The sequence below is a fragment of the Tamandua tetradactyla genome, chromosome 5 (genome assembly GCF_023851605.1).
Source record: "Tamandua tetradactyla isolate mTamTet1 chromosome 5, mTamTet1.pri, whole genome shotgun sequence".
Taxonomy (NCBI): Eukaryota; Metazoa; Chordata; class Mammalia; order Pilosa; family Myrmecophagidae; genus Tamandua; species Tamandua tetradactyla.
In genome coordinates, this window is record NC_135331.1 from 164,742,582 (window position 1) to 164,755,153 (window position 12,572).

Sequence of the window (12,572 nt, forward strand, 5' to 3'; positions counted from 1 at the left end):
ACCTCCCCTTTGACCTAAGAAAGTTCAGTGTTCATGCCAAAAAAAATGTTTCTCCTAACATCACATCAGTCTTTGTACCTTTCCACTACTACCGGGTCTCTCTTTTTCTGCCCTGCTTTCTCAAATCCATGATCTCACCGCTGGACATATTCTACAATATCATTACTCCTTTTCCCTACTCTAGCTTCCCCTTATACCTCTCATTTCAAACATCTTAAAAGTTAGCCCCCAATTACTCCTAAGAATTGAATAGAGAAAGAGACCCATGAGGTAGGATTCTTGTGGAGAGTTGCTGGTGCCTGTGTGATGGGACGTTACCGGACTGACCTGTAGCAGGATGACCCTCTCATCCCAAGGGCACCTTTCGGGGTTTTCCTCCCTGCTGTTTCCTGGACGCAGGCATCTTGCCACCTTAGAGACTTTGGCCGCCATGGGCAGATTTCCATTTGTTATTTTCCTTTTCTTTCTTTCAGGGGGTGCACAGTATGATCAAAATCACATTATCCTCAACACTGTCAACAAAGAGAAGTTAACCCAAGTGTGGGAAGCCATGGTCCTATAAAGCTGAATAAGAATGAAGGAAGAATCTTCTGGCGGTCCTTCCAGCCACCTTATTTTTGAAAAAAGTCAATGCTGACAGAAGAGCCAAGAAGAAAAGATGGATCTACTACTACTTCAGTAATTCCAAATTCAGTCTTAAGTCATCCTGCCATGACCAGGAGAATTGTCTCATCTTTTCAAAAGACTATACTAGTTTTAAACCAATCATTTGTCCTTTTTTCATTTTTGCCCTTCATTTCCTTTAAGTTCAGTAGCTACTTAAAACAAGTTGGCTCATTAGAAGCTTTGAGTGTTTATATAAAAAAATTATATCAAAACTTCAAAACTATGTACATTTTAAATTATTTCCAAAGATAGCGACAGGAGAGAATATGAACAAATTTACCCCTTGGGGTCCTACAAATCCCTTTAATTTTAAAAGAGAGGGGTAAAAACTTGCACTTGTAATGTAGAGGACCATTTAACATCTGAGAAGAAATATTTTATTGGGTTTATAATTTTGGTTCATAATCTTGTTTTCTAGACTCCTTAATTATGCTGTACAACAAAGTTGGTAAGAGCCTTTATATATGTAGACAAATTTTAAGGAACTAGGTATAGACAAAACACTATTCCTTTCAATTAATATTAAAACTTGGTAAATTTACAAGATTGCTTATCCATGTCTGTTAACATTTATTAGCAGGATTTGGATTCTTTTCATTCATCTGTGGGCTGCCCTAGAATGTCACAAAGGAGGATTGTTTAAGGCCTTTCTCACAGATGCTCCTGGAACAGTATTACCATGATCTAATTTATTAGCCTATCCTTCCTTATCTACAACTAGTGCTAAATCAATGTTAGAGAATCCTTTGTTAAATTCAGGTCTTTCAGCCTCATTTCCTGCTCTCCTCTCCAGCTTCACTGGCATGAGGATGGTACAGGGCTGCCCTCCCTGTATTGTCCCACAACTGTGCTCCTGGGCAAGACCGCTGGTGGGACAGTCACAGGATTGGGGGTACTGCAGCCCTTGGACAATTCTCCAAGCAAAACTAAGAGGTGTGGAAGGCTCAAGAGAGTGACCAGCAGTTTCTCCAGAAAGTAAAAGAAACTAGACCTTCAAGAATGTCTGTTGGTCAAATCTTAGAAACTCTAAAAGCCCTAAAATGCAGCAAGGATTTCAAGGATAGAAAGTGTTTAGCTGCTAACAATTCACTGGGCCAAACGGTGCTGTTCACACAATGGATTCTAGCTTTGAACAAAACTGTTACACTTTCTTTATATACATTCTTACCCTTTGCTCTTTATTTTGTTGTCCTCTTCACTGGTGTTCTTGTCACAGGTAGGGAAAATCTTGCTTCCTTCTCATCTTGTGTTTCCAATTCTAAAACCCTGGCCCTCTCTGGAGTTTATGTTAGGCAGTTACTGCTGTCAGAACAGTTTATCTTCAGTTTTAAAATGATGTTTCTACATGTAGCACAGCAGCCAACATGTCTGTCTTCTTAGTGTATAGAGCTGATTTTTAAGCCTTTTGTGCCTATCATTACAATATGGTGGGGTAAAACATTCTGTAATAGCCTGTGTTGAATTTATCTCTTGAATAAACTTGTTTCTGGTTAACGTATTGATGAAATCTGATAGTCCATTCAGTAACCCTCATATAACACTTCAAAGAGCCAGCTGACACAGTAGAGACAAATGTATGCCTGATGAGAACAAGACAGGTGTGAGGGGTACTGGACCATCAGCAGGGAAAGTTTTCCAGAACACATTCTTCCTGAACATTCTACTACCCCGAGGGAACATTCTGTTTCCCTGAGGCTGGATATTAGGGGTAAGCAAGCTCATAGCTCATCTACCTTCCCTCAAGTTTTTACTATTCACTGGAGCCCAGATTTTTCCAGATGGAAGACAAGAGCAGCTGGTGTTTATAAGTAGAAAACAATTTTTTTTACAAGTTTATGCTGGTGAGACTGAGACCAGCAGTTCTCTAGAAAAGCCCTCAACCAACATGCTACCCAACAAGCATTTGATAGGGTCAACCAAGTAAAAAGTTACTTAAAACCGAGGTATACACCAAAAGCAGGAAGCTACTGTCTAAGGTGCAGTAACGGGAGTGGACAGGACATAACACTTGCCTTAGACAACTGAAGGGCCACAGAATAGAGACACAAAGAACAAACCACACTGGTTTACTTGTAAGATACCTAAATGGAGGCATTTAAAGTCAGAAACTAGGGAATTTTAGGCCCCATTGGAATGGTTCTGCTTTCCATGGAAAAACTGAGAGAAACATGTTCAATTTTTTAATGAAGCCCAGCCCTTGTACAAAATGTAAGAGTTTTAAAAATAGCTGTTGAAACTTTAACCTCATCTTTCAATAGTAAAAGAATGAACCACTGGCCAGATTCTTATGTATGGCTCTAAGAGACTTAGAATTTTGAAGGCTGTTAGGACGTTAGGAGAAATAAAAGCAAAGGGAAGTGTTGGCCAGTTAGAAGATTGTTCATTGATTAATTAAAAAAAAAAGGAACCAGCTTTAAATAAGCTGTTCATACCTGCCATCTACCCATAGTCCCAAAGTTTTGGTATCTCACAAACATTACGTTAATAAAACAGAGTTTGAGCTACTAGAAGGGCAGGTACCACGGCAATTTGCAAAAGCTGATGTTAAAGAACAGCTTAAAAAAAAAACTAAGAAGGGACTCTCACTAACTTTGATAGACCAATGCTGATATTTTTGTACTGTTTTATTTACTTAACTTGAAACTGCTCAACAGATATGAATGCAACGATGTGTCAGGGGTAAAAGTTACACCAAAAAGCACTTGGGCAGGGCGAGCTGCAGAGGGGGGAGGTGGGCTATAAGCTCAATCTCTGCACTCAGTTCAGAAGACAGAAAATTATTGGCAGAGAGGTTTTTGTTTTCTCTCTTTTTAAATTTATATCACAGAACTTATAATCTAATCTGGAAAAATATTTGAAGCAGGATGGCTAGAAAACTGTTTGCGTCCAAAGGCAGACACCAAGTAAGAGAGTCAGCAATCACTAAACTGCATATTTATTTAAACTACATTAATTACGGTCTTTCCTCGTGCATGTCCTCTTTCTACCTTCAGGAGGGCTTCTGGAACTTTAGAAAAAGGAAAGGTTTGTTCAATAACTGGCCGGATCTGTAAAATACAAGAAGAGATTGACTGGTGTATTAAAAAAAAAGGTACATCTTTTAAGAAAATAACTTCTGTAGTTGCTTTAAAATGTCTGTCAAGGCCGGTCTCCATTGGGCCTGTTTCCAGTGCGGGTGCTTAACCTGCTACATCCACTCTAGACTCTCCCGCCTCACCTCACTCCTCTCCCTAGGCAGGCCAATTTGAACAGTGCTTACTCGATTTTTCTTCTGCTCCAGGCTGTCCTTTCACTCTCCTAACTCAGAACCCTCCAACAGCTGTCACCAAACCTAGCATTGAAAGGTCACCTCTATCCCAACTGACCTCAGCCCTCGTCTGTGCTCTACACATCACCAAGATGGCCTACTTGTCATAAACACGTTATGTTTATGCCTCTGCTCATACAAGATTTCAACCCAGAAATCCCTCCCCTCTGATCCCTCAGGTTGCAGTGCGTTCTTCCTCTGAATCACTCCAGGACCTACGCGGTCCTCATCATGTGCTGCAGTACTGGTAGCTGAGTACCAATCTTAGCCACTCTGTTGTGTAGACCAAAGGGGGGTGTGGTGTACCAAAGTCCTTGCTGAATGTAGCTTTGTGGCCCCTCACAGACAATGCACAGAATAAGAAGAGGCTTTATTTTTAATTTGTTAAATGTTTGGCATATCTATTGAACGAGAGAGCTTAAAGTACTCATGGAATAGGCCACCTTTTGTATTCCCCACAACACCCAATTTGATACTAGTACACACCAGGAGCTTAAAAAAACATTGCTTAGGTGAAAGCCAGTAAAATAATTGGGAAACAAGAGTCTTCTGTGGGATCCCTTGGCTTCAGGAGAACTTGTCCTGGGTTGGAGCTGCCTTGGGAGGCTTTGCTACACAGCAGAGCAGCTGGTTAGAATTTACAGGAAAGCCAATGCAGCCAGCTCATAAATACTTGACTATTGCTTGTTCTTTTTACTATACCATTAGTGCTACCAGCACCCTCCTTCTGAAATTAGGTCCCACTGAGCTCCCTCTTCCCCCCAAATAATCAAGTAAACTCTTCATTTTCAAAACTTCAAACAAAAATCAACTGATACTTCAAATGAATATGTGCCCACCTCCAATAGCTCCACTTATAGGGAGAAGCTGTCAGAAGGCATAAACCAACTCTACATTGAAGGCCCCTTTTACAAGAGGAAGTGGTACATAAATTCTTGTGGTGATGTTCAGATGCACCTGAAGCACCTTTCCTTATGTGACCCTCACAGACAGCCCCAGAAGAGCATCTCAGACTTCAAAATGTCCCTTCCCCAAAGAGCTAAGAATTCTGCACCCACAAAGCAGCGAGCTCATATTAAAAATAACTAGCATATATTGTGCTCACAATGTGTCAGGCACTCTTCTAGGGATCTGTATATTTTACCTTATTTAATCCGCATAACCACCTTAGAACATAGATACTATTATTATTCCCATTTTGAAATTAAGAATAAATTAAGGCACAGAGTTAAAATAGTTGCCAGGTGGGAAGATGGGATTTGATCTGGCATCAAAGTCTGTCTTCTCAGCACTGTGCACAGACCCTTCCATATATCATCTGTTGCTTTCTATGCCTACCCCAAAATCTTGAAGAGAAAAGTAGCCAACGATTATAATGATTTATCACAGCATCTTGGACTGCCTCCCATGTGCTGAGAGACCATGCCACTGCAGGAATGTGCCGCCACTCTACCTACTCCCTAGGAGGTCACCACAGATCCATATTCGTGGTCCTCCCCAGCAGCCTGAGTATGCTCTCAGAATCTTCTTCAACTCCATAGTCACTATTAACTGACCTGAGGTAGCCTGTTAGATGAAACCTATTTGCTTTTGCTGGTAAGAGTATGGAATCCATTAGAAGTTGTTTTCTGTAAGGACCAAGTGAAACCTTCTAGACCCACCACTTTTTTAAAGCCCTGGGGCACTGTTTTCTGGATGCTGATTATTTGAAAATGAATCACCTGAGTGCATTCCTTCATTCCCCCTCCCTCCCACCACATCCGCCTTAGAACAACTAAATAAGAATCGCTAAATAAGCTTCCCAGATGATTTTTAGGCACATTAAAGTGGGAATCACTGCAACCTTTTGCCTTGTTCCTAGGGCCCCTGACTTATGTATCATTCACATATTCATTCATTCCACAAAGACTATGTGTCTGCCTTCAAAGTGCCAGGCACCATTCCAGAGGAGGTACACAAAACAGACACCTGTGAGATCAATCAGAAAATAAAGGAGAAAACGGCATCAACTCACACTGAGCATTCAATACTACGAAACCAACGCAGTAGTGGGGTTAACCAGGGGTCACAAAAGAATCCTGGACCTAACTGGTCAGCTCCAGAATGAACTGCCTAAACTCATCTGGTTATGTTCACTTCAAAATTATGACCAAAAACACAGATCCCAAACTGATGACACAAGCAATTTGCAGCTACTGCACATTTTAATCCAGCTGGTCAGACCTATTGTAGGGAATAACCCAGAGGGATGACTGTGGCATAATGACTCATTCAGCTATTCCTGTAAGTGGCAACGAAAAAAAAAAGGCTTTCTATTAACAGGCAGGCAAATGCCACTGTTGGCTGCATATGTGACAGCAAATGGAGATTAACTGAACAAATGAGACAGTGTCTACTTACAGCCTCACATCAGATCTAGAATGCTTGTTTGTTAAGGACAAAGGGATCAAAGTTAAAATCCAGAGAGGGTATAGAAAGGTTACTAACAGAAAAGTGGGAACCACTTATGTGATGACGCTGCTATCATCCACCTACCACAGGGAGCCTTTCAGAACACTGGCTCAACACCACATTTTACTGCTATGCAGATACAGGGCACGCTTGCCACTGGCTAGGAGATGCCCCCAACAGCAGTCTTTATTTCAGTCGTGGACTCAAATACAAGAACGGGGTTCTCCGGATTGTGCCTTACCATCTTTAAGTGCCTTACCCCAGGATGTAAGTGCCTGCTGCCCTGACATTCCTTCCCTGAGAACAACAGACAATGGGAGCTACAGCCTCCCTGGAGGCGGCCTGGGAATACTGCTGTGTAGCAGCAGGGGAGTCCTCACTGCCCCTTGAGGGAAAGAGTGAATAAAATTCCTCTCAGTAGAAGAGCATGAGAAGGCTGGTGCAGACACTGTCTTGGCAGGCATGGCAGCAGGCAGAGAGGTTTTCCCTCAATTCCCATTTTCCTAGCAAGAATCACAGAAAGTAGAGCTAAAGGGATCTTAAATACCTGAGTAAGCTTGCTTTGATAGCTGAGGAAACTAAAAGCCAAGTGGTTAAGTGATAAGTGCAAGGTCAGAGCTATTAGAAGAGCCAAAATTAGGGTTCAGGTCCCCTAATTTCATTCCTGCATAGTCTGGATGCAGCTTGGGGAAGGGGGAAGCCCTGAGTTAGTCTGTCCCACCACTTCCCCTCAGCCTCATCCTCCAAAGAGCATGGAAGTGACAGATCTCAGAGGACATGTGCAGAGATTGACAGATGACAGATACCAAGGGAGAACTAAGGTATGAGTCCAAAGCAGTACCCCATGTGGAAGGGGAACAGGGGAGGGGTGGCAGGATCACAGTTTCAGTACTACCTCTTGGACAGCTATGCTACTGACCTCTGTGATAAGTTCAATATTTCTAAGGTGCGATGGTGGAGAAATGGATTTAAACTAAGGAGACAAGATAAAGACAAAAGAAAGAGGTGAATTTTGTGCAGATTTGTTATTTCTGAGAAACTGCCTGTCCCCAGATGGAAAATTCAATACTGGAAGACAGGTGTTGAAGATATGGTTGTGCTTTGCAAGGGAATAAATGTTTCCATTCTGAAAAGCATCCACAATCAGTCCCCAGGTCTCTCTGAGAAAAGGCTCTCCTTTCAGCTAGGTGAGAGAGGAAAGTTGAAATACATTCCCTAAAGAAAAAACTTTAGAAGTATCAGGGGAAACAAATCTCATAACTAGACATATACCACATCATGGCAGGATAATCCTGGTAGTCCTAGAAATTCAGCCCCTATTCGTTACACTTTTTCTATGAAAACAACACCCAATTGCAAATAAGGAACTTACATTTTGGAATGTAACTCATCGCTAAATTAGGGCCTGGTCCTCCCTGAGGAACGGTCTGGGAACTCACCTACTGCACAATGTGTTACATTTTTCTCTCAAGCCACCCTGCCCAATCTCTGTCCAATCTGGTAGCCTGTAGTCACATGCAGTCATTTAAACTGAAATTAATTCAAAGTAATGAAATTAAAAATTCAATCCCTGAGTTTTACCAGCCACATTTCAAGAGCTCCATAGCCACATGTGGCTAGTGGTTGCAACACTGACCAGGGCAGACAGAGGCCATTTCCATCACTGCAGAAAGTTCTCATGGACAGTGCTGCTCAGAAGGTAACTAGTATGACCGAAACACCTCTCCTCACCCTACCAGGTGCAGCAGTGTCAGAGCACCCTCAGCAAATGGGTCTGAAGTGCATTCAAATAAGTTACACAGAAACTAATTTGATGCTGAATAGAACAAAGAAATAAACTGAGAAATCTGTATCACTGCTTAGCAGAGACGCTTAGCTGGCCAGCTAGGACCCTGAATAGACCTGTCTTTAATAATTGCCTGGTGAATATATGTATGCAAATGAACATACTCAAGAACACAAAGGGGTACAAAGAAAAATCTCCCTCCCATGATCCCTGGCCATCCAGTTCCCTGCCTCAGAGGCAACCAACATTTCAAGTTTCTTTTATTCTTTTGAGATATTCTATGAACTATTTTGGCCCCCCAAATATCCATGTCCTAACCTTTTGAATTTGTGAATGTTACCTCACATGGTGGAAAGGACTTTGTAGATGTGATCAAGGTAAAGATTTTGAGACAGGGAGATTAACCTGGATTATCTGTGTGGGCCCAATGGAATCATAAGGATTCTTATAAGAGGGAAGCAGGAGGGTTAGTCAGAGGAGAGGTGACAATGGAAGCAGCGGTCAGAGAGATAGAGGACCATGAGCAAGGCAGGCAGGCAGCCTCTAGAGGCCGGAAAAGGCCTCCAGAAGGAACACAGTCCTGCTGACCCACTTTGGATTTCTGACCTCTAGAGAACTGTAAGATAATAAATGTGTATTGTTTTAAGCCACTAATAGAAAACCAATACAGGTATACATATAAGCAAATGTGTACACATATTTTGCTCCAAAGCACATTCTTATCAGTGGCTGACTATGGTCTGAAATACGTGCCTGTCCCCTTCCTCTTGGTCCTGAATGATACTGAGAAGTAAAATACAAGAGGTTTAGCAGATATCATTCAACCTCTATCAATCTAATGCTTCAAGGACTATTTTAGATAAGTCAGCAGGAAAGAATGAGGGTTGTATAGGGATGGTAGTACTTAACCATCACCACCTGGATCATAAAAAGAAAGGCAGCAAGGGGTGGTGGGAGAAACTATCCTAGGGGTTAGAAGACCTGGGCTCTGACTAGCTGCGTGACCCTAAGCAAGTCATTTAACTTCTGAGGGCCTCTGTCTCCTCCAATGTGACATAATGGCAGGGCACGAGTCGGAAGAGGACAGTAAACTAGGTAAGTGCCAGGTTCTTCTGTTTCTAGTCACTGTATATAATGAAGTATCCTTTGGCTTGACTATAATTCTTGCTATGACCCCCAGCCCTCACCAAAAAAAGTTTGCTACCTAGTGTAAAAACAGGAAATGTTTATTCTGCTTAGGAGTTAAATTGTTTGTAGGCACAATTTCAGTAGCAGCCCATTTACATTCAATGTGCTAATTATAAATAATTCTTTTTGAGACTGCCTGGAACAGCTGTTTTCAAATTAGATTTTGATAGCCTCAGTGAGCCTTGGCTCTGCAGAGCAGCTGCACGGAAAGAGAAGGAACATTCGAAGGGGTGCCACTGCCTGATGTCGTGGCAGCCAGCAGAGCAACTCCTCCTTTGCTGATTCTATAAACTGGAGGGGGTTTTGGGGGTACTGGCATGAATGGGTTTCACAATTCATCAGCAAACTTCCTCTGTAATGACTAGATAGTAAATATTTTAGACTTAGTGAACCACGTATGATGTATGTTTTCCTTTGTGGTTTTTTATTTTTATTTTTTAACAATATTTAAAATGTAAAAACCATTCTTAGCTCGGAGGACTTAGGAAAAACAGCCTCAAGCTGGGCTGGACCTGTTGGCCATAGTTTGCCAACCCTGGTCTAAGATAAAATGAAAATGCTATAAAATCACTGTAAAATTCAGATTGAAATTATGCCTACCAATGGTGAATAATGAAATCTTCCTATGTGCAACAAGCCTTCATGAAGACAGAATATGAAAATAATGGCTGGGTCTGGATCGCTAGAAGAAAAGAATTGTGCGGTTCCCACACACTTCTGAAATTTCAGCTCCTTATCACTCTTGGGCTTGGCAATGGTGGACACATTAAGAGCAAGAGATCTTAATTCCAAAATATTTATTGACTGATGCAAATGTTCTAAGAAATGATCATGGTGAATGAAAATACAACTATGTGATGATATTGTGAGTCACTGATTATATACCAAGAATGGAATGATCATATGGTAAGAATGTTCGTTTGTACGTTGCTATGTTTAAAAAAAAAAAATTAAACGAAAATATTTATTGAATGCTGCAAGTAAGTAAGTGAAGGCAGGGCTGGTATTGATAATGAAAGTATATCACAATATTAAAGGAATAGCTGAGCATGCAACACACTATGGATATTAACTCCATATCCATATTAACTCCATGGATATTAACTCCTTCTTCATTGTTACTGGGTCTCATGGCGCTAACAAGAAGAACTTAGAATCCACCAATAATTGTCATTTATCCAGATTTCATTTTTACTAGGACAGTTTAAGTCATAAGTGACCAGTGCCAGATTTTCTCCATATTCCTAGAAACAAATCTCTAATGAAGCAAAACAGGCAAGAAGGAAAGACAATGGGTAAATAAAGAGAGAAGACACCTATAATGTAGGTTGTAGGGGAAGTCCCAGACCTTAAATACACAAACTAGATTTTCAAGAGCTGGCTATTTAAAAATCTATCAAAATAACATATTTTTAAAAATTATTTTAAAAAAACAACTTTTTGACTCAGTCATTCCATTTCTAGGAACAGAAATGGATAAACTCACAATTAGGTACTTAACCCAAGTATTAGGTTATTCAATGAAATGTTATTTATAATGAAAAAAGATCAAAATGATTAAATAAATTATGGCACACCCACACAATGGAATACAATACAGCTGTTTTTTGTTGTTATTTAAAAAATGAGGAAACTTTTTAATATCCTGACATGGAACAAAGTCCTAGATATACTGTTAAATAAAAAATCAAGGTACATAATAGTATGTATAGTATATTACCCATTTGTATTAAAAAGAAAGGAAAGGAGGGAGTGAGGAAGACAGCATCTTTGGAATACCCATGAAGCTGGTACCATTGGTTGCCTCTGGCAAGGAGAATTTCAGTGATTAGGGGACAGGAGTGAAAAGAAAATGTCCCTAAATACCTTTTCCTACTCTTTTGATGCCAAACCTTGTGTATGTATTATCTACTCAAAAACTTAAATTAAAAGTATTTTAAAAGAGTTAGCTCAATACTGAATGCCAACAAGTGGGGTATGGGGGGAGGAGTATGGATTCTTTGCAGAAGAAAAGGAAATGTCTTTAGATTATGGTGGCAAAGGTGGCTTTGGTTGGATTTACTTAGGTTGGATTGTATCATGTAGAAATAAAACTGTATAAAAATGAACAGAGAGAAACAAGTGCTACAGAAAATGTAGAGAAAGAGATGAACCTATTCATTGTTTGTAGGAAAGCTGAGAGATGCAGCCCCTCTGGAGGGTAGTGTGGTGTTTCACAAGAGGCTAGGGGTGGGGTTGCCACATGATCCAGCAACCCTGTTGCTAGGTATATACCTGGAGGAACTGAGAGTGGGGACATGAATGGACATTTGCACACTGGTGTTTATAGCGGCTATGTTCATGATTTGCAGTGGATAGAGATGGCCTAAGGGTAGAGATTGAGGAATGGATGGGGAACTGGGGTATATATATATACACACAATAGACTACTGAGCAGCTGCAAGAAGGAATGAAGTTGTGAGGCATGCAACTAAGTGAATAAACCTTAAGGACAGTATTTGAATGAAATGTCAGAAACAAAAAGACAAACATTATCATGCCTCACTCATATGGACTAACTATAATATGCAAACTTGGTGAACTGAAGTTGAGATCATGGGTTGGGGCCTATTGTAAAGCATCCCAAATTATAAATTCTTATGGCAGTCACATGTTTTCAAGAGCTGTAACTGATATTTCTAAATTCTGTGATTCTGAGCTATTTGTGTATAACCTGGTCATTCCCTGAACCTTTGGGCATTTATGTGACACCCGAGACTCTGAGTTAGAACCCTGAAGTTATGAAAGTTAGGATTACCCCATACAGCAACTGTTAAAAAGCTGAAAAAGTGGTAAGACTTCGACTAGAGATATGAATGAAGTTGAATAGGAGTAAGGTAAATCAGAATAAGGGTAAATGATAATATGGTCTATATTTTAAACTTCAACTTCCGTGTGAGACTAAAGGGAGAAATGCTTATTTGGTGCAAAATTTCTATTTTGGGTACAACATTACCTAATCTAACTTGTATGTTCAATTTATTTGAACACCATAATTACATGGAATCTTGAATAGGGTGTGAGATCGTGTTAGTTTGTACATGTTAAGTGTGATGCCCCAGTACATCCCAGAGTAATTTGGGCAGAGAATTAAAAAGTATTTGCAAAGTCCCCTTGGGGTCTGGGGAGAAAGGA

General features: G+C 40.6%; 2 protein-coding genes across 8 annotated transcripts in view; one reads left to right on the forward strand and one right to left on the reverse strand.

The window, feature by feature from the left end:
• The window catches only part of CRYBG1 (crystallin beta-gamma domain containing 1), a 226,531-nt gene extending 224,367 nt beyond the window's left edge, over positions 1-2,164 (forward strand). For all 3 annotated transcript variants that reach the window (XM_077162543.1, XM_077162544.1, XM_077162545.1), the window contains one exon: positions 474-2,164. In XM_077162543.1, coding sequence (XP_077018658.1) covers positions 474-562 — 89 coding nt within the window. In that variant the 3' untranslated portion in view covers positions 563-2,164. The remainder of the gene's footprint in view (positions 1-473) is intronic.
• Positions 2,165-3,585: 1,421 nt separating this feature from the next.
• The window catches only part of RTN4IP1 (reticulon 4 interacting protein 1), a 71,446-nt gene continuing 62,459 nt past the window's right edge, over positions 3,586-12,572 (reverse strand). For all 5 annotated transcript variants that reach the window (XM_077162549.1, XM_077162547.1, XM_077162550.1 and 2 more), the window contains one exon: positions 3,586-3,713. In XM_077162549.1, the coding sequence (XP_077018664.1) occupies positions 3,606-3,713 (108 nt within the window). In that variant the 3' untranslated portion in view covers positions 3,586-3,605. The remainder of the gene's footprint in view (positions 3,714-12,572) is intronic.